The 25,819-nt window shown below is 44.9% G+C and overlaps 1 protein-coding gene across 3 annotated transcripts in view; it reads right to left on the bottom strand.

Moving 5' to 3' along the window:
• The window catches only part of LOC127604512 (ephrin type-A receptor 7), a 107,419-nt gene that overhangs the window by 21,350 nt on the left and 60,250 nt on the right, over positions 1 to 25,819 (bottom strand). For all 3 annotated transcript variants that reach the window (XM_052071620.1, XM_052071621.1, XM_052071622.1), the window contains exons 4-8: positions 18,656 to 18,811; positions 14,371 to 14,700; positions 6,727 to 6,851; positions 4,165 to 4,450; positions 2,948 to 3,056 (exon numbers count right to left, since the gene is read on the bottom strand). In XM_052071620.1, coding sequence (XP_051927580.1) covers positions 2,948 to 3,056; positions 4,165 to 4,450; positions 6,727 to 6,851; positions 14,371 to 14,700; positions 18,656 to 18,811 — 1,006 coding nt within the window. The remainder of the gene's footprint in view (positions 1 to 2,947; positions 3,057 to 4,164; positions 4,451 to 6,726; positions 6,852 to 14,370; positions 14,701 to 18,655; positions 18,812 to 25,819) is intronic.

Raw genomic sequence — 25,819 nt, 5'->3', positions numbered from 1 at the left:
CAAATTAAAAAAAAAAAAAGACTTCCACTCCCACATCAAGGGTTGCCAAATCACTGCATTACATTGACGCATCAAAGACATTCAACTGAAATCTTTTTTTAATTCCATTTTTTGTGTTATTGAAGCTAGACAACACTCCGTCGACAACACAGTGTGCTGTTTTATTTAGTAGACACAAACTGGAATATTCTTCCGGAAAGTTACGACTTTGTTTCAGATTTTTTTTTCTTTTGGGGGGGGTGTGCCTGACCTAGCAGAAGCAGTCAGGAGCTTACAGTGAAGACATTCAGAATTAAGATGAAGAGTGCTACAACAAATTGAAGCCTAGCCAAAACAAAGAGGACTGTACGCCACTTTGACACAGCTCTGTATAAAGACAGATGAAAAACAAGCCACGCTTCCCATTTCTTCTGGTATCTCTTGATACCTCGACCCCCGGGAGACACCCACCCACTCAATCACACTCATACGCAGTGGTGGGACCACTGAAGGGTAAGCCATCCCTTTCACTGACCAGTCAAGGCTGAGCTTCCTGGAGAATGTTCGGTCAATGGCCCCCAAACTCTATCTAACTTTGTCAGGCACCAACGTGTGTGTGTCTGTGTGTGTGTGTGTGTGTGTGTGTGTATGTGTGTGTGAGTGATGCAATTGTGTGCCAAGATGGATTGTCAGAGAGGAAAATGTACTTCTCCCTCCTGTCTCGCCCATTGGACCAAACATTCTCATTGACCATTGTTGACATGTACTTGATATCGTGTATGGTAAAGCTCGGTACAAAAATCTCATCATGGTAAAAGAGACTTTTTTCCCGGCTGACTAGAGGGCGACATGTTTGGAGTAGCCGCAAGTTAACTCATTCCGTACCAGCCAATTCTGGACCAAGTCTGAAAAGACGTTTAAAAACGTCATTGGAAGTGAATGAGTTCATCACAGGTGGGTGAGACACTGACCATGAATTGAGTGCAAGTGCATGAAAGTCAGTTATGCAGAATGGCAAATCAAAACACCACATTGAACACGTCAGTTGCAAGCAGACACGCAAACAAAAAACACCGATATATTTCTCGGAGCGAAATCCAACTGAATGGAAGAGCTCGTCTGGGAATATTCACAAGATGGCAGCGGCACGGTGCTTTCTGGGTTCCGGTGAGCACTTGGAGTCACTATCATCCTTCTCATCGTGCTATGTCCGAAGCCTTTTGTGTGAGCATCGCGACTCATTTGCATGTTTTGCGACTCAGCGGGCGCATCGGTACATCAGAGACCCCGCAGCCGCGGCTGTCTTTGCAAACACAAGAGCCTGGTAATTGAGGCATCAAGCCATTCCAACTCCTTGTCTTCACACAAAACACAAGGAGCAAGATAATGGTGCTGCTGTGATGAACAATGGAGAACCCCCCCCCCCCCCCCCTTTCAATGCAATGCGGCGATGAGGAGAAAAAAAACAGGGGTGGGGTGGGGGTGTGTGGGCTGGGAGATAAGCATTATTACTCAATAAAGCGTGATGTGTGCCGTGAATATCCCGTCAGACCACAAAGCAAACGCCTGTATATGGCAGATTGTCATCTATTTTGTCTATTTCTACAGTGGTGCTCAAGCATTCACGTGAGGCTTTGTCACGGCTTTTGAACACGTCTGTCATCCAGATCTCATGAATTCATATATTGTGGGTGCGTGAGAGAGAGAGAGAGAGAGAGAGAGAGAGAGAGAGAGAGAGAGAGAGAGAGAGAGAGAGAGAGAGAGTGATGAACGGCACCAGTTTGTGGGGTGTTGCGAGTGACTTGAGACCCATTTCACCACCGAGTTGACCCCCCGTCATTGCGCCTTCACATTTGTCTGAAATCGATCTGGTGCGATCAATATCACAATATTTTCTGGATGGCAATATTTGACAGTTGACCCGCTCGGCATTGGCCACCACATCAAGTTCCACAGGCATAATCTAATACAATTCCAAGAATATACTGCCAAGGATAATACGATGCTGTTATTTTAGGATTAGCCCAATCTGGATTAGGCGCGCGCTGAGTCGATGAGCTGCTGTTTATTGATGTCAAATGCAGATTTGTGTGACTTTTTAGGGGTCTAGAGCAAAGGTGTCAAACTCAAGGCCCGGGGGACGGATCTGGCCCGCCACATCATTTTAGGCGGCCCGCGAAAGCAGCTCAAACGTAAATTTCCACGATCGCTTCTAAAATGCATTCTTTCATTCATTTTCCGATCCGCTTTATCCTCACAAGGGTCGCACGGGACGCTGGAGCCCATCCCAGCCGTCTTCGGGCAGTCGGCGGGGGACGCCCTGAACCGGTTGCCAGCCAATCGCAGGGCACCCAGAAACGAACAACCATCTGAGCTCACACTCACACCTCGGGACAATTTAGAGTGTTCAATCAGCCTGCCATGCATGTTTTTGGAATGTGGGAGGAAACCGGAGTACCCGGAGAAAACCCATGCAGGCTTGAGGAGAACTCGCAGGGCACACAGAGACGAACAACCATCCGAGCTCACACTCACACCTCAGGACAATTTAGAGTGTCCAATCAGCCTGCCATGCATGTTTTTGGAATGTGGGAGGAAACCGGAGTACCCGGAGAAAACCCACGCAGGCCCGGGGAGAACATGCAAGCTCCACACAGGGAGGCCGGAGCTGGAATTGAACCCGGTACCTCTGCACTGTGAGGTCGACGCGCTAACCACTGAACCATCGGGCCGCCCCCTTTCTAAAATGTGTCCCAACATTTTTAATTATCATATGTAATAAATAAGAGATATATTGTAAGCATTTCTTGTTAGCCAAAACCCTCATTCCAGTAACTTAAACAATAGGTGAATAAAATGTTTTTCATAACGGCCCTCCAAGGGAAAGTGTCGTTGAAATCAGGCCCTGCGACAAAAGTGAGTTTGACGCCCCTGGTCTAGAGGAAGAGAACACAAAGAAGTGCTTTACCTCCTCCAGATGTGCAGTCCGACGCCCATCGATAGCAGCATGACGAGTGCCGCCACGGACACGACAGCGATGATCACCACAGGACTCTGTTCACTGGATGCCAACGCCACTGAAAAAAGGAATCGAAAGAGGTTGTTGACAAAGAGAGGAAAACAAACCCCCGCATCGGACACTCTTTAGCATATTCAACAGCAACAGGAGTTACAACACCTTTATTACGATTTCGTCTTACTGTTTATTGTGTATGTTAAATCGCTCCATGTACAGCACTTTTTATGCAGCGATGGCTGTTTGAAAGTGCTCTATAAATACTGTTGACTTGACTTGACAACATGCTAAAAGAAAGGCCCCGGGCAGGTGTCTCGCTAAAAAAAAGGAATGAAAATCCTGCTTTAAAAACACCTCTCGATATGATGACCCGTTCAACTCTAGGCAAAAATAATAATAATAATAATAAATAAAGAACAAGCACAAACTTTTCTGGCTTTATCCACGGCGAAATGCATTGTCAAGTGCAATTTATATTTTGGGATGGTATTGCTTGGCTACATTTGCCACGTAGTTACAAGGATGTTCGACTGCGGCTGCTTTGAAAAGTTTCCTGAGGTCATCCCTCGTTTGACACTTCTCAGCCCGCCTGCGGCAAGAGTAAGCATCATCCGTAAAGTAACTGCGAAACTAAGATCTCACTTGCAAAAAAAAAACACAAAAAAGTCGACCGCTTTTGTGTAATATTCCGTTTGGCCCAAACTAAAAAAAAATAAAAATAAAAATAAACAACAAATGAGCCGTGCTGGATTTGATCTTTTGACCGCATGTAGGAGATGCCGGATGCGCTGAGCGGCTTTTAGGTAAATTTGCCCCTGCGTATCACCGCGCTAAAAATCCCACCGCTGAATATCAAAAAGCTTGCTTCCATTAGAATTTAGAGGCCTAAAGCACACACGCGCGGAGCGAAAACAACACTCGGAGGTGTTATCAAAGACAAAGCGTTTCACAGCTCGCCGATAAAAATGTGGAATCTTCACACATTATCTCAGACTGTCACAATGCTGACACTCTCAAACCCAGAGCCGCGCGCTTCGTTGTTTAGGCTGGCCGTGTGCCCCGCGCGAGCTCCCCCGCATCTTAAATCGCCGGTCGCCCGGAGGTGCTCGGCGGAGAGGAGAAAAGGGAACAGGACGAGGCTGGGGCGGAGGTGTTAAAAGGCTACTCACGCTCTCCAAGTGTCTGCAGTTCCAGGGGTGCGCTGTAGGCTCCGTAGTCGATTGGGGAAGGAGAGGAGGACGAGGAGGAGGAGGAAGAGGATGAGGAGGAGGGATAAGCAGAGGAGGAAGACGAGGAGGCAGAGGATGAGAGCGGGGAGGAGGACAGCGAGGAGGACGGCGCTGGGGTCGTGAAGGGGCGAATCAGGAAGACGTAGCTGGTGCCGGCTTTGAGGTTGTTGACGCTGATGCGCGTGGAGGACGTCTTCACAGTGGAATAACTTTGATCCTTTTGCTCCTGCGGAGACGGGGAGCGTGCGATGGAAAGAGATTGAACGACACGTCCGTCCCGTTGCACAAAATATTATATACACCGCAATAATGAAGTATCGTACTCGTTAGATTGCGCAGGTGCGCCTAATGTTGCGTCCTCCGAGTACGTCGCGTCTCACGCTGCGAAAATGACTTTGAACAAACTGTCATTAGCATAATTGCTGTCGTGGTTTTTTTTTTTGTGTGTGTGTGTCATTTGCCTGCCATGCTTGCGGCGTTATCAATTTATCTTCGTGTGTCCGTCGGCATAATGACTCAAACAAACCAACACCGAATGCGGATTTGCGGGCAACGATTTCAAATGTAACACTTTTTTTTTTTTTTTTAAGCCAATCGTGAATAAACATAAATGCAGAGAATACCACAGGTGTCACTTGAAAATTGAAAAAAATTTAATTGGAAAAAAAAAAATAAAAAATTGAAGCAACCATAAATTCTTCGCGTTTAAAGAAAAAAAAATGTGTATAATTTACTACAATGAAAAATAAGTGGGAGCGAATGTTGAGCAATATTTTTGGCTGTTATGTTGGCCCACAGTATAAGACAACACGTTAATAAGAGAAGAAAAACGAGACCGCAACTCCAAAGCGATACCATTTTAAAAAAAAGAAAAAAAACATACTTCAAGGCTCTTTGTTGCTGTGTAATTGTATTGCCTTTTCATTTCATGGCTTTGCAACAATGTTGCTGTCTGACTCAGTTATTTTCTATCCATCCCTTTTCACTCTTGCTTTTATCTACCACCCTCCCAAATCATCTTCCTTCAATTCTCTCCAGCACCACGCTCTTGGAAATAGTAAGCCGTGTCATCTTCTCCTCATCTGTTACCCGCCTAATACTCGATCTAACCTGTTCTCAACCTCTGCCATCTCCATCTTAGCAAATCCTCACCGCCTTCTAAATATCGCCTCACTTTTTGCGCAGTCTTACCCGCCCCGCGCCTTTTCCGCGTGGCAAAACCGGGACTAGGGATACATATTTTCATAAATATGGCAAAGCATACAGAAGAGACGGAGGTGCGAAGCGTGACAGACATAACCGAAAACGCGGCGGCGTTGCTCGAAAACACACCGTATGAAAACGGTGGTTGTGCGACAGCTGTGAGTTTACGAGCACGGCAGATTTAGTGTGAAGACTCTCTGTTGGGAACACCGTGTTGAATGAGTGTGATGTGACATTTTAAATGACAGTGGCTGTCCACATGACCGCCCCCTTAAAAATACGTACGTTTTCCCACTTGCTAATGATGAACCGAACATAAACATAGTTTACATTCATCCTGAAGTTCATTAGATGCGTACTTTTAGCCCAGCTGTGTTTTTGATAGCTAACGTTCGGCAGGGTTAGGGGGACGTGTCTTCAAATATAGCACTTGCGACTGAAATGAACATTTGGCAACCCGCTTCACACGTTAAGAATATGCGGTGCCAAAGGCTATCGTAGCACGCGCAATATGCGATGACGGAAGGAGCTCATTCGAAACTTTGAATTAGGATTCAAGGATTGTGCTTCTGATATCATCAGGAAAAGGAGAATGGCAACAACAAATCAAAAAAAAGGAAAAGAAACAATTGCAATATCTAACTTCATCCGTCAATATGAAAACCATAGAAGCTATGTTAGCTTCATAGGTTAGCTAACACCAGCCAAGCTTCATGTCGGTCATGCGTTTGATTAAAGTTAGCTTCACAGGTTAGCTAACGTCAGCCAAGCTTCATGTCGGTCATGAGTTTAATTGAGAAGATAGTAACGTGATGGACAATACAGAGTGTGATTTGCGATAAAGATTTATCATCATAGTAGCAGTGGTCGGTACAGTGCTAGCTGTGAACAGTCCATGCAAGTTGGAATTGATTTTCAACTTGCCTCAGCTACATGAAAACTTAACTTGACTTTCTTGAAATTTCGTGGGAACACAAATTATTGGAGTTTTGCCTCCAAAACTCCAAGTAACCTCTGACTTGATGAGTCTTGAGACTGACTCATTATGATTGACAGAAGGAAGCACGCATGGCACCCAGACTGAAAATCAGAATGGCTATAAACGGGCAGTCAAATGTAATTTTGTTTTAGAGTTAGAAAATAATTTCTAACCTTATTTTAAAATTTCAATAAAATGCTGCAAGGCAACACAGATTTCTGACGAGGGTTCGAGATGTTCAAGCACCACCACCTTTTGGGCTCAGTTGGTCCAACGGAAAATTCTTTTTTGATGACCATTGAAAAAACAACTAGATTTACCTTCTCATAGTATTTGACTTCATATTCCGTCCGGCTTCTATTCAGGGACGAAGGTTGCCTCCACACCAATGTGACGCTCTTTTCCTCAATCTTCTCAGCTCGGAGCTCACTGATCAGAGATGAAGCTTTACAAATAGAAAGGGCGAGAGAAAGAAGAATAGAAAGTCAGTCTTGGATTGTAGACCTCTGGTCGTGTTAAACATACATCCCCCTCTTCAATAGCTTTCCATTTGCCAAGGACATTAGGAACAGTTTTTTTCTTGCGCCTGCAGTCACAGCCTGACGGTGTAACAAAAGTCTTTTTTTTTTTTCCTCCTTTCAAAAATGGCTATTGATTTATTCAGCAAGCCGACAGTATTTTCAGTTCAGATTTGAAAGAAAAAACGTTTTATATTTAAGGACAGATGGGAGAGTCCGCCAATATTCTACTTTAGGGAGACGGAAGAAAAAAGGGAGCGGGACAGCAGTAATGCATTAGTCATTCAAGAGACCTTGTGTGTGTGTGTATGGGGGGGAGGGGGGGGCAGAACCACGTTGAGACTGACAATAGATCAATGCAGATATGGATTGACTGACAAGTTGGCATCGACGTAAGACTAAATGGATGGAGAGCCTCCCACATTCAAACAGCCACTTTTGATTTTTGATTTTTTTTCCCTCCGAGTCTCTCAATTAATCTAACCGCAATAACTTTTTCTGACTCAACCCATGAGAGTCCAAGAGAAAAGTTATCCAGATTACTCCTCTCTTTGGCTGGATGAACATAACATTGTTGAAAATTCTGTGTACGATTCATTGTTTCCATTTTCAACATTCCATTTTGTGTTTTTGTCTGAGCCTAATATTAAAAAATGAAAAATAATTTTTTCCCCTCCAAATTTTGTGTAAATCAATCACTTTTTCCATTTAAAAATTAGTTTTAATCACCATTTAAAAAATGTACACTGACACATTTCCAACATAGGTCACGGCAGTGTAAAAAACAAAAACAAAAAAAATTTCATCTGACAACCTCCAATCGGAATCGGGCCTCTTCTATAAACTAGCATAAAAATCCACGATACATATTAAATAAGTGCAAATGGGACTGCAACATAAACTGAAGGATGGGATACACCGCATCAATTTTAACACACAGACTACACAATTAGCTTGGTCCAAATAACACCAAAAAAAAACCACCAAAAAAAAAAAAAAACACCCTCAGTAACGCGAGACAAACCAAAAGCACAGACAGTTGACGGTAGCGCAAATATTATTTGTTAGAGGAAATAAGGAATTTTAGTGTCGATGCATGATATGTTCGACCCAGTCGCGGGCTACTTGTAAAAATTTTATTACACAATTAGGAGCACAGTGAGGGGTTGTTTAATGGTAAAAAAAAATACACAAGAAATAATTATTGTTTCAATTTTTTTCTTTGGTATATAAATGACTTTTTGGTGCTTTTCTTTGTTATGTTTTTTTTCCAATTTCTTTGTCATCTGTCCTTTCTGCTGCTCCCATCAGTAACCTTAAAAGTAAACTCTGCTTTTTTTTGTTTTTGTTTTTTTGCTGCTGTCCTTTTTCCTGCTCATTTTTTCTCCCTGACCTTTAACCGACGTTTCATCTATTTTGTTGATGGCAACCGCCACACTTCAATATGGTCGACCTGTCACTCACTCAAGAGACAAATACCGCACATCCGCAAACAGAAATAATGCGGGGCTCCATCATGCTGTCCCCATTTTTAAATTCAAGATAGCAGTCGCGTGAGGCAAAAGATTAAAACAAAAATCCATCTGCGTAATTCTAGGATATAAAAAAAAAAATAATCGAAACATACAGTATATCTAGCCATCCATTAATCCGAGCCGATTATCGTCACGAGAATCCTATCCCGACTCTCTCGGAGCAGCAGGTGACGGACACAGTTTGCATGGACAATTATTCGTCAGTGATTGGTTATTAAGGGCAGCATATATGCAGGGGAAAAAGAAAAAAAAATTGACAAATCGATGGTGACAAAACTATCAAGTCTCCAAACAGAGGAAAACCTCATCTTAATACACTAACTTAAAAACAAAGAGTAAATCTGCCCGGTTCACCTTTAACTGCAGACTGTTGTTTGCACTTCTTTGCTTTCTTCGTGCTGAATTATGCATAAGACGGGTGTGCTTCCCGCCCCACTCCCCACCAAATCCCACAACACATTAGAGCTCAATCTCGGCACCAAAGAACACATTTGGATGATTTCGCAATAGACGTGCACCCACAATGACATGCTTGCTTTGTACCTCGACAGCGGAAAATAAAGAGTCTCTAATAATAAAGCCGTGCAAGGTTCAACGTGCGGTTCTGCATTACTGAAGCATTACGGATTCATAGATTTTGTGGTCTCGGTTTGAGTACAAACATGGACCCACAAAAAAAAAAAAAAAAAAAGGGGCAACTTATACTCCAGAGAGACTGTTTCTAAAAGTTCATTTCATGCAATCAGACGATAGCAACACAGTCTAAGATCAGATATGAGATACCGCAACCAAATATCACAGGCGAGTACGAAATTGTATTTTCAGAGCTGGACTTGATGTTGAATATCTAAAAAAAAATAGATATATCTATTTTTTTTTTCTTTTGTCTTATTTTCAGTGACACATGAACACTGACAGGCACAGAATGAGTTTCACATGCAATAAGAGAAGAGTTGGCGGGCCTCGCAGGCGAGAAGCCTCCTTAGCTTCGCGTTGGAAGTCATTTTCAAACACTCATTGTCGAGCGCCGACAACATTGAGGGGAGACGCTGATAGGCACTTGTCAGAAAGACATACAACTTCACAAAATGCCCAATTTGAAAGCTTCGCAGTGCACGTCCCAATCGTGCAGATGAGGCTTGCAGGCTTCAAAAGGCAAACAATGAGAAAAAAAAACGGGTGGGGGGCGGGGGGAATAGAGGAATAATATTACAGGACGGTCGGCACAATGTCGGACCGGGACGGTCATTTTTGAAGTGAATTTAAAGCATAGTCGCTGCCTTTATATGAGATGACTAGTTGGGGCAGACACAAGGTAAAATGAATGGCAAGTTAATAGTTAGTATGCGCAACACGCATGGCGCCAAAGATTCCAGGCCCGTTTTTAACTTTGCCTTCCGCGCTCTCAAAGTGCCAGTTTCCTGAAAGACTCGCACGAATTTCAATTCAAAGCGGCTCCTGTGGCCCCGTACGGACAAAGGCAGCGCTTGCACGACCGGTACGGCTGTTTGATTATCAAAGAAGACAGATGCCGAATCCTCTGCAGTGGTCCACACGGTGGTCCGTGCAGATCTCCGAATCCGCCGTGACCTTCTATCACATGCGTTATTTCCTCAAGATGAGCAACTTCATGCGTGTGGGATTGTGTCCAAAATCTCCACGATGTCACTCGGAGCATCCGCGTTGCTTTCAAGAACCTGCTTTGAGACGTGGGACGAAATGTCCTATCGAGATTCAGCGGCTTTCATGCTCCAATGCAAATACACGGCTTGATTCTATTCGGAAAATAATAATCTGGAAAAAAAAAAGTTCAGCAGCGGAGAAAGCGAGGAAAGGAGGCGAGGTGAGCTGATAGAAATCTTCGGAGGTTATTATTGTTCATACCAGTGTTGGGAGGGGAAAAACTGGGGAGGGAGGATATTAAAACACACATACACTCGCACACACACACACACACACAGCAATTTTGAATAAGTCTTATCTGTGAAAGGGATGCCCAGCAAAGAAGAGACACTTGGACATTTCCATTTAAACGATTACGTACACGTTGGCTCTCATTCCGGTCACCAAATTGGGCGTGTGCGTATCTGACATCGGGGGGAAAAAGAAGAGGGTGTCTATTAGTGCGACATGGGGAAAAAGGAGTCTCGGTGACGACGTAATTAAAAGTGCCAGTCAGTGGGCGGGTGGCCGGGAGCAGGACGAGAACCGGCGCGCAAACAAGCTAATAAAGGCAAAAGAGACAATTGGCAACCGGGCGCGAGAATGACCAAGATCTCTTTTAATTGAGCATGACAGCTTGGGAAAGAAAAAAAAAACAGCTTAATTTCCAGGGTAGAGTTACTGATGAGAGGCTAATCGGTATCATCGTTGTCATGGCAACTCTGGATCGCATTTTTCTGTGGTCAATGATCATTTTGGGACCAGCCGAGACGGCGTGATGGGCAGCGTTCAACTACCGCATTTCAACGAGGTGTGTTGGATGCCTTTTATCTTGCTCTTTATTTTTCCCAAAACATTGAGCCTTTTTTTTTCCCTCTTACTTTGAATCGTTATGCCCTTGCCCGTCTTTTCATCATGTACCTCCTTCCTCTGATCATCAGTCTCACCGGCGCCTTGTCACATTTGCCCTTTCCCCGCGTGTCTGTCAATCACTTCCTTGCCGAACTGCTTTAATGATCACTGACGGCGCATATCGCCGGTCCCGGTGTTTCAACGAAGCCGTCTCGTGCATTTGCATTTGGACAATTTTGCAAATCTTGTCTTGATGATGAAAATGCGAAACTAAAAATCAGCTCAATAAACCCAACGAAAAGCACCCAAATGAATCAACCGACCATCTTTTTCAATTTCCAAGCACGACATTTTCAACCAGCGCCCGGTAAATCACCCCCTGTTACACTTTCAAGTACATTCCCATCATCTGTCATGTATTATTTCCCCGTTTCTATGATCACCATCATCACAAAAGATAATTTGACGGATCAATCATACTGATTAATGAGAGCTCGGATGACGCCGTGCGCTGATTAAAATTTTATAAGACGAAGCCGATGCCAAAGAACGCCGGAGCAACTTTGTATACGTGCGCGTAAACGCATGCCTGCCTGGGTGTGTTTGGGCGGGGGGTGGGTGGGAGGGGGGGTGTTCACTATTCACCCAGACAAGCTAATTAGCCTGTCAGCGACCTCCCGGCTCTGATCAAAGAAAATTTAGCTTCGGCTCTCGATGCGGATCGCCCACTATTTTTACACAGCGGGACTTGACGGAAGCTCTTTTAACAGAGGCACCTTACAAGGTATTACAAATAATAAAAAATAAGACCCGGGGGGGAAGAATTGTGAAGTTTTATGACTAGTCTGACCCTCTGGTGTTATTTTGTTTGCTTTGGGATGGCTCAGATTGCATTGAAGTCTGCCCTTCGAGCCTGAATTATAGATACGGGGTTGCGTGGTCACCTTCCCCCGAGCTTTGCGTGGCTATCACAGTGGCCATCAAACTTTCCACGACAACAGAAAAAAATAATAATTAATTGTATAATCATTTAAAAAAAACATTAAATTCATATCCAGAGTCAGTAGCTCTTGATCGATGCCAAATCCAGGCCAAGTGGTAGGCAATTAAAATTTCCATCACAGAGTGACAAAGCATCTTCAGTGGCTGTGTTATAGTCCCGAAAAGTAGCTTGATGACTCTATTCATTTAGTGCCTGCTGAAGCCTCACCTTGCCATCACTTCTAATTAAGGAGGAAAAAAAAAAAAAGGGGATTGAAATGCCTCCATGCAGAGTGCCGGAGGCGGGGATGAGCAGAGAAAAGGTAGAGAGGTGTGAAAGTGTCATGGGGGAGGGAGGAGGGGAGGCTCTTGGGAACTTGATCAAGAAAAGCAAAGTTTTGTTTATTAGCGGCGGATCAGCCGTCATTCTGACAGAGAAGTAAATATTCAAATGCAGGGGGAAAAAAGCCAGCGATCTCGGCTCTCGACTCATAAATATTCATATAGTTCTGCAATCACACATCAATGGTTGTTCGAGCCCCCCCCCCCCCAAAAAAAACAACGTAGTGTCGAGTCAGAGTGACAATCAGCTCCATTTCTTGTTTTAGATTAGAATCAGACTGGCAGAACTGTTAATGGGTGCGAATTTGAAAGTGTGTGTGTGGGGGGGGGGGCACATCCTGTTCTCCAGTCAAACACAGGTTGATGCAATCCAAAAATATTTGGGCACTAAATGGTCATTTCTAGCCACGGGCTTGCCACCTTCATCACCTCAAATTCTTCCTCTTGCAAGACTACCCCCCCCCCCCTCCCCGTTTGTCTGTCCTCAAGCACCACCACGACACATAGTTCACAATAAGATAGCCCTCGTCTGCACAGCATCTCCACTCCTTTCCACTAACTCATCTGAACTCATCTGCGCCCCCCCCACCCCGCACTTTTCCTCCGCTCACATCGTTACGCCGCTCACCTCTCCTCATCCCTTCAAATTCTAGATTCAAGCGCCCCTTCTTCCCCTCCGCCTTCCTTCGTCCGTCTCTCAGGCCCGTGGAACTCCGTGGGGACCAGCCATCTAAGCGGAGCCGCTAATCCTCTCAGGATATTGAAATGCCAATCCTTTCCTCCTCCTTGACCCACCCCGTCACTAGAGCCATCCTGCATCCTCCCCCTCGACTTCTCTGCCTCAGCTAAAGGGCTTTGGAAGTATCACCAGGGGGGCCGGGACGTTCAACCCGCGTGCGTTTTCGATCACTCGCGCGCGCGCACACAAAAGCCGTACAAGCCGAGGGGCGACGATACCGCGGGGTGCTATCGTTCCTGCGCGTACGAGATGGCGTACGCGCCAATGCACAGAGTCAGCTGTCACGCCCAAATGGCCCTGTGCAGGCGCCGCAGACGCATGTGCGCCTGTTCCGCGCAAAATCCGCGGCTAGATAAGGAGCCCCGGGTAATTCTGATCCCAGATTTATCCGCCACATGCCCCATCGACTCACGCAACCCCTGCTACGTTTCTATCCCCAACCTCCAATTTATCCATCCATCCAAACATGCAAAATCCCTACCCCCACCCCCCCTCTGCCCCTCACGCCCCCATTGGCCAGAGGGCGAGTGGGAAAAAAAAATCCATCTGTTTGGGAGCCATCCACTGCTCCTTCACAAATCAGCAAACATTCCTTGTGACATCATTGCTGTCGGGCAGAATTATCGTGGCTTCAAAACCAATTCAGTAGAAAAAAGAAAAACGTACCGAACACCTGCATTGTTAAAGCACTGTCATGCTTCACTGCTAATTCAACCACCCACCCCCCCAAAAAAACAAAAAAACATTTGACTTTTGGAAAATATTTACATTTTCAAGGGCCCTCGAATCACACGTTAGACCAGGGGTGTCAGGGGTGTCAAACATACGGCCCGCGGGCCTGAACCGGCCCCCAAGGAGGTTCGATCAGGACAACACGCATCTCACCGTCCGTTTTGAAGACCATGCCATTCTGTCTGAAGCCCGTTTTCCCGCGGTCGATTCAAATTCAAGCGCTTTGCAGACAAAAAAAAAAACATTTCTCATTTCACGTCGACTCACTGCAGTTGCATCATCTTCGTGTCACGACTCTGACTTTTCTAATTAGTTTGCCAATCTTTGAAGAGTTTCCATTTTGTTTGAGTGATTGATTTGCATATAAATCAGCATTTTCAAAATATAAACATTTAGGCGTGTTTGCATGAATAGTTGATTCACATCGTGAAGGCCCGGATGGTTTTCATGTGAGTACTGAAGGATACAATCAAAAACGACCCCCCTGCAACATCCCCCCTCCCTCCCAAAAAACACGTATATATATCCATCCATCCATCCATCCAAAGTGACACATCCCGAATCAAAAACTACAATCTAAAATAAGGACGCACCGTGACTCACCAGGCAAATTTGTTGACACATTGACCTGTGTGTAGAACCTCTTGTTGGGTAGAAGCTCGGACACTCCGTTCAAAGCCTCCACAGTGAAGGTGTAGTTCATGTTGGCGAGGAGATTGACCACAGTCACCGTCCTCTCCGTCAGACCGATCTGCTGAGGCACAAAACCCACGCTGGCCCCGCAAGGCTCGCAGCGCCTGCCGGGACAGCGCCGGCAACCCACGCTGTAGGTCAGATCCACCCGACCACCCGTGTCGGATGGCGCGGCCCATTCCAAGATGAGAGTGGACTGCTTCATGGTGTAGACCAAGTCCCGGGGAGGAGACGGGGGGCCTGAAACAGGAAAATACGTTGCATTGACTTCATACAGGGTGGCACGGTGATCCAGTGGTAAGCGCGTCTTGGCCGACCCGCGCCCATTCTTTTCTCGGAGAGCTCAAGAGAGCTGATGTCCATTAAAGCCCATGCATTTTATATGGCAGCGCGCGTGTGTCCTGCGTGATGACTAAGTCAGAGTGCGCCGCCACGTGCGTAAGCAAACGCGTCACAAAACGCAGCTGCTCAATGGAGGCCACATGGAGAGCAAAATTTCATCAGATCAGAAGGGCATCGCTGCATTTATTTGATGAAGACCCAGCTGGGACTTTAGTCATGCCGCATTCTGACTTTTCTCGTTTTTGCTCTACGCTTTGCATTAAAAAAAAAAAAAAACGTAACCCGCTTCCTGTCTCACTCCCTGACTCGTCTCACTCCTGTCCTTTGCTCTTGTTGTACACTCCCCATTTGGGACAAACTTCCTTTTAATGTGAATTAAATAAACCCAATCAGACCCCCCCCCTGCCCCCGCGCCCCAAAATGGCTGCTACAAATGAAAAGCAAGTTAAAATGTAATGCCTCAAAATCCAGTGTGGTGACTTTTTGCATCTATCATTAAAATCTGTTGATGTCTTCCAAGATGGATTGCTACAACCATCAAAATAGTTCTTCCGTTTCATCTTTGTCATTTTGGCTGCAAGTTGTCGGCATCAATCAATTTGCAGAGGAATGCGTTGGCAAATACTATGCATCGCTTTCAAGGATTCGTCATTGGAGCCGTTCACTTGTCAAAAAAAAGCCCGCTTGATTTGACTGCTGCAAGCATGGAAAGCGCTAACATTAACCCTTTCACATGCACCCTGTATCCCACGTGTGTCAAACTCGAGGCCTGGGGGCCACATCCGGCCCGCCACATCATTTTATGTGGCCCCCTGAAAGAAAGTCATGTGTGTCAACTTGCATGATCCTTGCTAAAAAAAACCTCCAAAAATATTATATATCATATTATCATGAGTAATTAATGACATTGAGATTTTAAAATGTTAAATTCAATTAAACACCAAATATAAATCGAACGCAAAGTTGGCAAACACAAGCAATTCTCCCAAATACTTCAAAAATATCTTCTGGATGTAACCGAATTCCCATTCCCAAAACAGAACTTCTCTCACTTCCAGACAGTTGATTCATCACTCCTGTTGTTATTTAATTCCAGATTAAACAAACCCAAAACAAAAACTCCTTCTCTTACTCCCTGGTCTCGATCCATGCGGAGGATTAGCCAAATCTGGGGATGATCATAATTACCGAATCAATTGTGTAATTAATGTGGTCATTAGGCTACTATAAACGTTATCGCGGGGCGGATCGCAGAGCTCAGCAATCGATATTGTAATTAAACCGCGCCGTAAAAAGTCGGTATGACCGCACACTCGTGAATCTGTGTGTGGATGTATGCATACGTAACAGACCTCGTGACCCCGTGGTTTTAGTGTCCCCGAGTACTCGCGAGGATATACAGCCCATTATTGTGCCATCTAATTACTAAGCTGTTCTCTATGCAGAAATCAATCCAGCTCCCCTGTATGGGCTTTGTCCTACTGGCCCCGTAATGCATCTTTATTGGAGAGTTGTGGTATTTGGCATGCAAGAGGAGCTTTTGGGGGAGGGGGGCAGGGGGGGGGAGGGGGGGTGAAAATGATAACGTGCAGACAGGGTGAGATTGTAGCGTGCCGCATGTGCTTGTTGCTCGAGGACAGAGGCAAGAAATTTCAGTTTGACAGAAGGATGAAGAATCGCGTCGCAATATGTGCGCCTTGTGTGAAATGGATGAGCGAACGGAGAGAAGAGGAAATGAGACGCGACAAAAAAACAAAAAAAAAGACAGCGGTGAGTGGCGGGGATGAGCTAAAAGGGGGACCTATTATGCTCATTTCGAGCGCTCTCTTAATTCAGAGATGACAATTATTTGGATTTCAAAACTGCAAGGGGCTGACCTCTCCCAGTGCTATTCACACACACAAAAAAAAAACCCAACATCATTTACGCCTGTAATTTCAATATCATCAGACCCGTGTTTGAATATAATCAGAATCTTAAATATATTAACGATACGTATCAAAACTGTTTTATGAGGCAGTTCCATTTTCCTATGTTAAAACTCATGCGGTACAATCTTGAAAAATAAAAATGTATCAGGGATTGAATGTGTGGAGTCTGAAAATACATATAAACATGTCTTTGGGAATGAACGAGACCAGAAAGTGAAGCCTTCAAATTCTACTGTACATTGTGGTGCCCTAAACTAGAGGTCCCCAACCCCTGGGCCGTGGGCTGGTACTGCTCTGTGAGTCATTTGTTACCGGGCCGCACAGAAAGAATAAATAACTTACATTACTTCCGTTTGATTTATTTCTCAATCTGAAAGATGTTTTATTTTGAAAAATCATCGGATTCTCTGTTACATCCGACAGTATGTCACTCTTGACTCAGGTCAAGGCGCGCTTATCAGTTACGTGACGAAAATGAAACCCAGGAGCTAGCAAAACGAGTAAAAAAGCAAAACAAACGTCTTTAGAAAGGGGGAAAAAATCCAGCCAGGAGACAGAAGAGGAGCCTGTGATTTCCAAGAAAGAGAACGCTCCATTTAATTGACAGTATCGGAGTCCTACTTAAAATACGGATTTATCTCAACGGGAGATTGCCATATACCAAGCCCACTCTGCATATGTGGCGATGGTGAGTCGTATTTTTCATGCACTTTGTATTTGCGGTGTAACTTATTCTGAAGGCACGTTTAAAGATTACCATAGCGACCGGGGAGGGGGGGGTTGCGGCTCCAATAGGACGTTCCTCGTGTCATGATTCGTGCTTATTATTATGTTTAGAAAATACAGTGTCATGCAGGTCATATCATATTATTGTGTTGTATTTGTCCGCCACACCTTAAAAGCCAATCCCTGAAAATATTGTCTGACAAACCCATTGACAGCACTGAAGCAGAAAATACTCCCTCCAAGTAGTTTCATTATTTGAAAATGCTCAGTGAGGGCGGAAAAAAATACATAATAGCCTCCCTTTAAGAAGTCTGACTGCGTTGAGGTGTTCCGTTGAATGACTCTTCTCCATAACGGTAATACCCGCAAATGGATGCCAAATAGCGCAAGATTCGTTAGATGAGGATGTCATGGATAAAGATCAAGAAAATGGCTTATGGGTTTATTCTTTTTACACATAATGCGAACCTAATGTCAAACGATATGAAACGAGGGAGGAACATCGGCAAGAGGAGGGACTCCACGTTAAATATAGACAAAAGGGGGAATGGCGGCTGTGGCTACAGACGCAAAACAAGTTACATTTTGTTTCAGTGAGTGGATAGTAGACCTTGGTCTGGAATGTTTTTTGTTTTTTTTTAACTGTCCAGGGGAGCATCAACTAGAAAATCGTATCAAATGAAGACTGGATTTAACCGTTATTTCCGCATTCTTGATATTGTGCAGTGAAATCTGCAGAAAATGAAAACGGCCCGAAAAAAAAGTCATTTTAATAAAGAAATAAGATGTATGCTCGGATCACCGGCTGCAAAACATCTCACATGAGATGCATACCGCATTCCGTCTATCTTGGGGGAGTGCTTGGCAATTTTTCAAGGAAATTCAATAGCAGAGGAGGTGCACAAGGTGAAGGATGAGGTGGGGGGGAGACAGATGGGATGTGAAATGAAGGAATGAGGAGGGAGAGAAAGGCGCTTGAGGACGGATGTTCAAGAAGTGTTGCGGGTGGAGGGGGCGAGGGGGGGGGGTGACAGATAAGAGGCATCGAGTGAAGTCCGACACACGGCTTAAGTGATTCCTCAGCAAGCATATGGAGGCGCGACATACCGGTTAACCAGCCCGAACGAGCAAGCTGACACATATGATCGCTCATTTAATCGCAAACCATCCAAGTGGCAAGACGCGAATGTTATTACGTGTGCACGGTGACGAGGGCGAGTCCAGGGGAGTTCTGAAGTGGTCGTCTCTGCACACACACGCCACCGAGCCGTCATCCTCGGAAACGCTGTTTGCGGGGCAGGGGAAGCACTCCTGCTGCCTGGAAGACATCTTGTATGATCCGGGGGGACATGCTGCAACACACACACACAAAAAATATCAGATGGAGCCACGAAATTTTATTTCTCGGCAATTTGCTTGACAGGTGGTGTCCAACTTCACTTCGGTCCCCACATTAGTACAACAACAGGAGGAGGACTGTGCCGGGCTCCAGTTTTGAAAAGCCTCGAGCTCCATTTAGGGGGTGTTGTTTATAGAGCAGCCCCCACTGTATTTGCGAGGCGTCTGAAGTATCTGCGACGTCCCCAAAGTGCAACCGCTGCACTTGCCGGGGATTGACTACAAAAGGCGGGAATATGGTTGCGGGTGATAAGCACTTATGACCTTACACACGAGTACACTACACGCCGCGCGACGGAAGCTTAATGAAGCTCAATGCGGGCGTGACAAGGCGCCTCGCGTTAAACACGCGGCGAATAAAAAGTGTCTATTCCGCGCTGGCGCCACGCCGTTTCATTTGCCACTTGCCATGCCTTCGGAACAGGTGATAATGGCTGTGAAATCAGGATGCCAGCTCCTGTTCAATACTCTGCTTCGACTCGAGCCAAGTTTAATATTCAGGGTGTTAGCGTGCAGACAGGTAGGTTTTTTTTTTGGGTGAAAATTGAGAAAAGGAAAAAAGAAAAATCACTGACCACAAAAAAAAAAAAAAATCCTGTCTTAAGGGATGCTGTTTGTCCATAGTTTGTTTTGCTTCCTAAGCTTTCTATACACCCACAAAGTGGACGCTGTGTAATTTAAGTCCAAACGCTAACCTGCAGGCTACGTTCTCACATCTGAGCGGAACATAAATACGGAGTGCTTTGGGGATCATCACAAATCCTGCTGCGACCATTCGAATCACCTCACGGAATGCTACTGAAAGGCCGCGGCGTCTACTGAAGGTGAATTCCTTGCATTTGAAGGGAGAGGCATGGCTCAGGTGGTGCTGTCGAACAATCGGAAATCTGACTCCCAGTGCAGTTTAAATCCTGTCGAAGGATTTCCAAGCGACACAAAACCCCCTTTCACTCTTGGTGCTGCGTTCCTCTCCTTGTAGCGTATGCCGACGTTGTTAAGCAGCTCGAGAACCGTCAAGGTCAAACAAGGTGACATGATTGCGGCGTATTTGCATCAATGACAAAGTGTGAATCGGACTCGGAGCATCGAGCAAAACCACCGCGGCGGCGAAGCACAAACGGTCAGGCGAGGCATGTAAGACGGAGCCGAATAACGATGACATCAAATTGTCAGCAAGAGGCCTGCTTATCTCTTCAATTCAGTGGACGAGCTGGAAAATTCCACCGCGCAGAAAATGCGTTTTAATAATACGGGGCCGATGGACACAATATGAGCCGCTCGGATCACAAAAGAAGGATGTTTATTTTCTTTTCTTTTATTTTCGTGCGCTGCCAATCATCTACCACGGCGAGGGGTCGTTCAGGCGGCCACAAAAAGTCAATGCCGAAAATCGAAAGTGACCGTCAGCCATTTGTCAACAAAAGGTGGACTCTCCCAAAAAGCGTGCAACACCAGGGAGCAACGAGGTCGCAAGAAATGCGTCTCTTAACTTATTCACTCCCAAAGACGTTTTTAAACGTCATTTCAGACTTGGTCTAGAATTGGTTGGTACTGAATGAGTTTTAATATATACGCGTTCACTGGAAATTAAGGTTTTCCGATGGGAAGGGACAGAAGGAAAGATGTCCTGGCAAACCAACCGATCCATTTGTCTAATGTGTCGACCGGGACTGGCTGGATGAAATGGAACATGGCGGAAACACGTGTGCGTACATGCGCGCGCTCATATCCGGATCTCTTCCTTCAAGGTGTTCAACTCAAGATATGCGTTTGCATTCCGAGGAGGCTGGAGGGACCAACCGCTGCGAGAGACGGCGAGTAGAAAGCGATCGGCCCGACGGACCGCGAGCGACAGATGCAACGCGAGATGGTGGGCTACGTACTGTGCAAAGAGACGGCAATAAACAGCGAGGGGAAAATGGACTCCTTCACTTTGACAGATAGACAGAGTCAGACTACTGATAAGCAAACACGCAACGCATACAGATGAGAGCCACTGAAAGAAACGACCGTTTGAGCTGACAGCGAGCAAGACTGAGGTCTTCTATAGTGGGAATATAAGAGACTCTGGCACGGCCTGTCATGTCCAAATGCTTTTGAGCCGCAGGGGAAGCGGGGATGTGTTCACACTTTTAATTCGCCGCTCTGGATCTCACCGAAGCACTTCGCTATACTTCGCTATAGTGTGGATTTTCTTACTATTTTTCTTCCGTCTTAAATTCATTCATTCATTCATTCATCTTCCTAACCGCTTGATCCTCACAAGGGTCGCGGGGGGTGCTGGAGCCTATCCCAGCTGTCTCCGGGCAGTAGGCTGGGGACACCCTGAATCGGTTGCCAGCCAATCGCAGGGCACACAGAGACGAACAACCATTCGCACTCACACTCACACCTAGGGACAATTTAGAGTGTTCAATCAGCCTGCCATGCATGTTTTTTGGAATGTGGGAGGAAACCGGAGCACCCGGATAAAACCCACGCAGGCCCGGGGAGAACATGCAAACTCCACACAGGCAGACCAGAGCTGGAATCGAACCCGGTACCTCTGCACTGTGAAGCCGACGTGCTAACCTCTGGCTACCGGGCCGCCCCGTCTTAAATTGACAAGTCAAAATTTAACCCCCCCCCCCCCCCCCCCCCCAAAAAAAGAGATGAATATTAGAGCTTGTCACCCTCAAAATCCAAAGGAACAACAAGAACGGGAGTCATGTTGCACTTCCACAACAAGGATTTACTGTCCATTAAGCTACCGAGATCAATTTAGATTCTGGTAAGCCATTTTAAACTAAAAAGTTCCAAAAAACATTAATGGAGCTGCTAAGCAGATCGTCCACATGCGCTGCGGCAGACAAAGCATGCTTCTCTCCGTAACGCGCTTCTATATGGAAGATGAAAAAGAACTTCGGCCAGAAGTATAATGATTAACAGCACCGGTACTTAAATCTTCTTTTAGCCTTTTAAAAGTGACATTTATATAAGAAGTGGCTTTGTAGAAGAGCAAATCTATGCGTCCCCACCCGATACACCGATTGCAGTTCACACACACCATGTTACATATTGTGACTTCAAAAAGTATAATGTTGCAAGACATCTCGGAACAATACTTCAAGAGACTTTGAGAAAGGAATCAATGTGAAGTTTCCTTTATATTTCCCCTTGCTTCAATTAACCTTAAACATGAAAATGAACAAATCACAAAGCACTTAACACAATAAATGTCAGCCCCCTAATTGCCCACAATAATTAATATTAATCACAGCCAGAGAGGCCCGCTTCAGAAACTCCCAAAAGGGCCCAAACATCTTCACAGTTCTTGTGAAGGAATATTAAAAACAATACAAATGAAATCACGCCGTCACTGCAACATCTTAACATTGATTTGTGATGTGCTGGTGTTTGGTTTGATGATGATAAAAAGGTAGACGTGCGAGAGCGCTCACGGCGTGAAGGGGACAAACAAGGGGGGCAGGATGTGATTCCAGCAGGTGGAAATTAATAATTCAGCGAGCTTTAATTCACATCAATGCCCTCGCGTGCGCCTGATGCTGATTCCGATGCTAATTCGTTCAGCAGGTAGGCAGCTCTAAGTTGTGCAAAATGAATACTCATTACGGTGAAGGTCTCTCGCACTGACACGCAGACAGGCGCACACAAACGCGGGGGGGTCCAAAGTGTCAGACAGCGAGGGGGTTGGGGAAAAGTCTGATCCGTTTAAGTCTTGCACGCTAGGGCAGATTAATATTAAAAATGTCAAATGACAGGGCTGTTATTAGGCCCGCTTTGGGATTCCGGTCGGATTTTCTCCAAGAAGAATATATAATATAATAAAAAAGATGAAAATGTTCCTTTCGTCTAGCCCGTATGCAACACAAATTGCACCAAGCATGCAAGGATGGATCATCAAGTAGCCGCAGATCTGATGATCTGAAGGCAGCAAAAGAAAAGATGGCGGAAAAGTACCGAGTCACTATATGATGTAAAATCAATAAGTATGACAATATAAATTATGCCCCCAAATGATTTGATTGTTATTGTTGGTTACCGACCGCAAAATCAATGTGGTAATAGAAGGAAGCCTGAAAGTTTTTTTTTTTGACGGACGGGATTCGACCGTAATAATTTTTATCTCAATGAAAATAGGATTCTTCAAATGAACAATGTAGAAGAAAAAATAAATAAAAAAGCAGCGGTCCGGTATGGAAATACTCCAAAAAAAATAAATACAAAATTGAAAAAAATACATTAAAATCCACATGCAAATAATGCAAATACCACAAAAAAAAAAGATTTTTAATGTAATTATTTTTCAGCTAAAAAATATTTCATGCAACCACTTGACAAAATAAAATGAGTAAATACAACACACCCTTTTTTTAGGTGACAAAAAAAAAGAGCTTGATTCACGGATTTACCGAAAGCAACAGTTTTCTAATGATTAAAAAAAAAAATCCCACATCAAATAATGTTGGACTTCGACGCCACGGGACTGCAGTGACTGTAAACACTGTAAACAATGAAAATTGCCCGCTGATGTGCTTTTGGAAGACAACAACTGTATCTTGCACTGCACGCGTGGCGACAATGTGTCTCGTCGCTTTGAAGATATGACCCAAGACGGCCTGAATCAGAGGATTAATCCCTGCCATGAGCCTGCAAGTAAAGTCCTCATTGGAGTCCGCACCGTGACTGACTGCTTGCCTTACAATTGTAATCAGGGAGTTCGAGCTGTGCAAGGCTTTGCTCGATCATTTTAGTCGTGTTTCTGTTCAGGTTGTAACGCCCGCTGACAAAACACGGACAGCGCAGGAGGATAACCGCGAGTATTCATGTCGGCGGTGCCGTGTACGAGCATCAGACTGCAGACGTTTCCGATTCTGCCCAGAACACGGAATGAAACGCACACCACGCGACACTGCAGCTCGGGAACGCACAGAAGTAAGAACACTCGCTCATTGGTTCGGGGGCCCCTGCGCTTCGAGAGGGAACAGTCGACATTAACGCAATACACGAGGGCGACAGAAGAAGTGTTTCTTCTGTTACATCACCGTGCTAATGTGCCCTGTTTGTTCAAGCTACCAGGCGTACTGGACAAGTGTAGAGTGAAGAAAAAAAAAAAAGTAAGCTATCCCAGCGCACAAAATAAAATGTTATTACAGAGATACGAACCACTCGTTGACAAAATTAGAAAATGGGCCAGTCAAGGGCTTGACCTTTAATGAGACGCAGGCATACACTTTCATAAGATCTTATTATTCTGGTTGCAAAAAAAAAAAAAAAAAAACCCACTAAAATGTAATTTGATTAAAGAAAAAAAAAATATATATATATACAGTGTATAATAATGATTATTTTTTACTTAAAGTGATAACTACAATTAAGTATCATTTAGTTACAGTGTTTATCCACAATATTGAAAATGCCGCTTTTTTCAAACTGAATATTTACCTACCACGCCCGTTGAGAAAATTTACAACCACAACAAAGCGTCATTATAAAACAAAATTAAATTCACGACTTTAGACGCTAATAAAACTGAACATAATTGCTTCATAAGCGGCCGTTTCAAAAACAGACTTTTTATTGGATCTCATTAGGGTGTGCAGGTGCTCATGTCGTGGCCGGTGAGGGCATGCGGACCTTAATTAGGCAAATCACCGAGACAATAACGCAACACAATAACGACAGCTGCACTTTAGGAAGGCAGACTTGCTCACTTGGGACAGGAAGTGAGTCAACCGTCCATGCAAAAGGACACCCAAAATGGGCCCAAATATGCAGTCAAGAAATATGACTACAATATGACGGCATCTTTTTAAAATTTATTATTATAATTTTTTTTAAACCTGCCAACGCGGCAATGAAAATCATGTTTGTCTGTCAATCAAATTAGTGCATTATTGTAATTTGAGCATAAATTGTGTCTTCTAAAATTGCACAGCGGTATGTAAATGACGGGCTGCAGAGTGGACACGACCATGTTAAAAACCAAATCTTAAATGCCGGCTGAGCTGACAATAGCATTTTCCGTCACGAGGGGTGGGTGGGGGGCCGGGGGGGATTATAACTCGCTACTGATGCTGCCACTGACAATATAATTAGTTCACTTGAAGATTCACTGATTGGTTGTGATATGTGCTGAAGTGTGCCTCTCTGAAATCCATTTAGAAGACACTAAGGAGCCGTAATCGGACTTTCAAGTGGATTGACAGGATGTGTTTTGAGTGGCTTGCAGGAAAGGAGGAAAACACCATATTGGTCAGAGATAGGGAATCCGGGAAAAAGCAAAACGAAAAAAAAAAGGCCTTCAGAATTCTTTCTCCACTTATATATGTCGGGTCCAATAAACCTGCTGCAGAATCCAGTTTCAGTCAGCTTTTGAATGAGTACGTGCACGCGCGAGGGGTCCTCATCGGCGTCATTATGAGCCGTACCGGCAAACATGTTTGTGCGAGAATGTCAGGCATTTTCAGGACGGGCGCATGAGAAATGAGATTTAATGTTCTGCTTCTTTTCGACTGTTCCGCCATCGGGGGGCGGCGGCGCGTTGGGTTTGTGCGCGCACGCACGCTTGTCACATTTCACGAAACGCGCCATTTCTCCTTCGGAGCAAAGATAGCTTAGGTAAGAGAAGCGATATTGATTTGTAATGAGGCTGAAGGTTAGGCACGCTCACAGCCTTTTAGAAAGCGCTCCTGCTTTGCAAAGGCGCCTCGGAACGTCACCCTTTACTACTTCCAATTTTCCGTGCATAAAAATGTATCACAAGGCTACCGAGCACCACTGCAGTACATTTGTGCTGTGACTATTTAATATTCCGCAACCACAGAGTCGAAAGGAGAAGGGACGCGTGTGGAATAACACTTTTTTTTTGGTGGGGGAGGGGGGGGGAAGCACTGGACTGAAATATAAAATACATAAAAGTCTTAATTCTGTTCATAATTTACTGTGACACGATTGATTCC

Source organism: Hippocampus zosterae, chromosome 7 (genome assembly GCF_025434085.1).
Source record: "Hippocampus zosterae strain Florida chromosome 7, ASM2543408v3, whole genome shotgun sequence".
Lineage (NCBI taxonomy): Eukaryota > Metazoa > Chordata > Actinopteri > Syngnathiformes > Syngnathidae > Hippocampus > Hippocampus zosterae.
The sequence above is the reverse complement of the archived record's forward strand: the minus strand, read 5'-3'. Positions and strand labels throughout refer to the sequence as shown.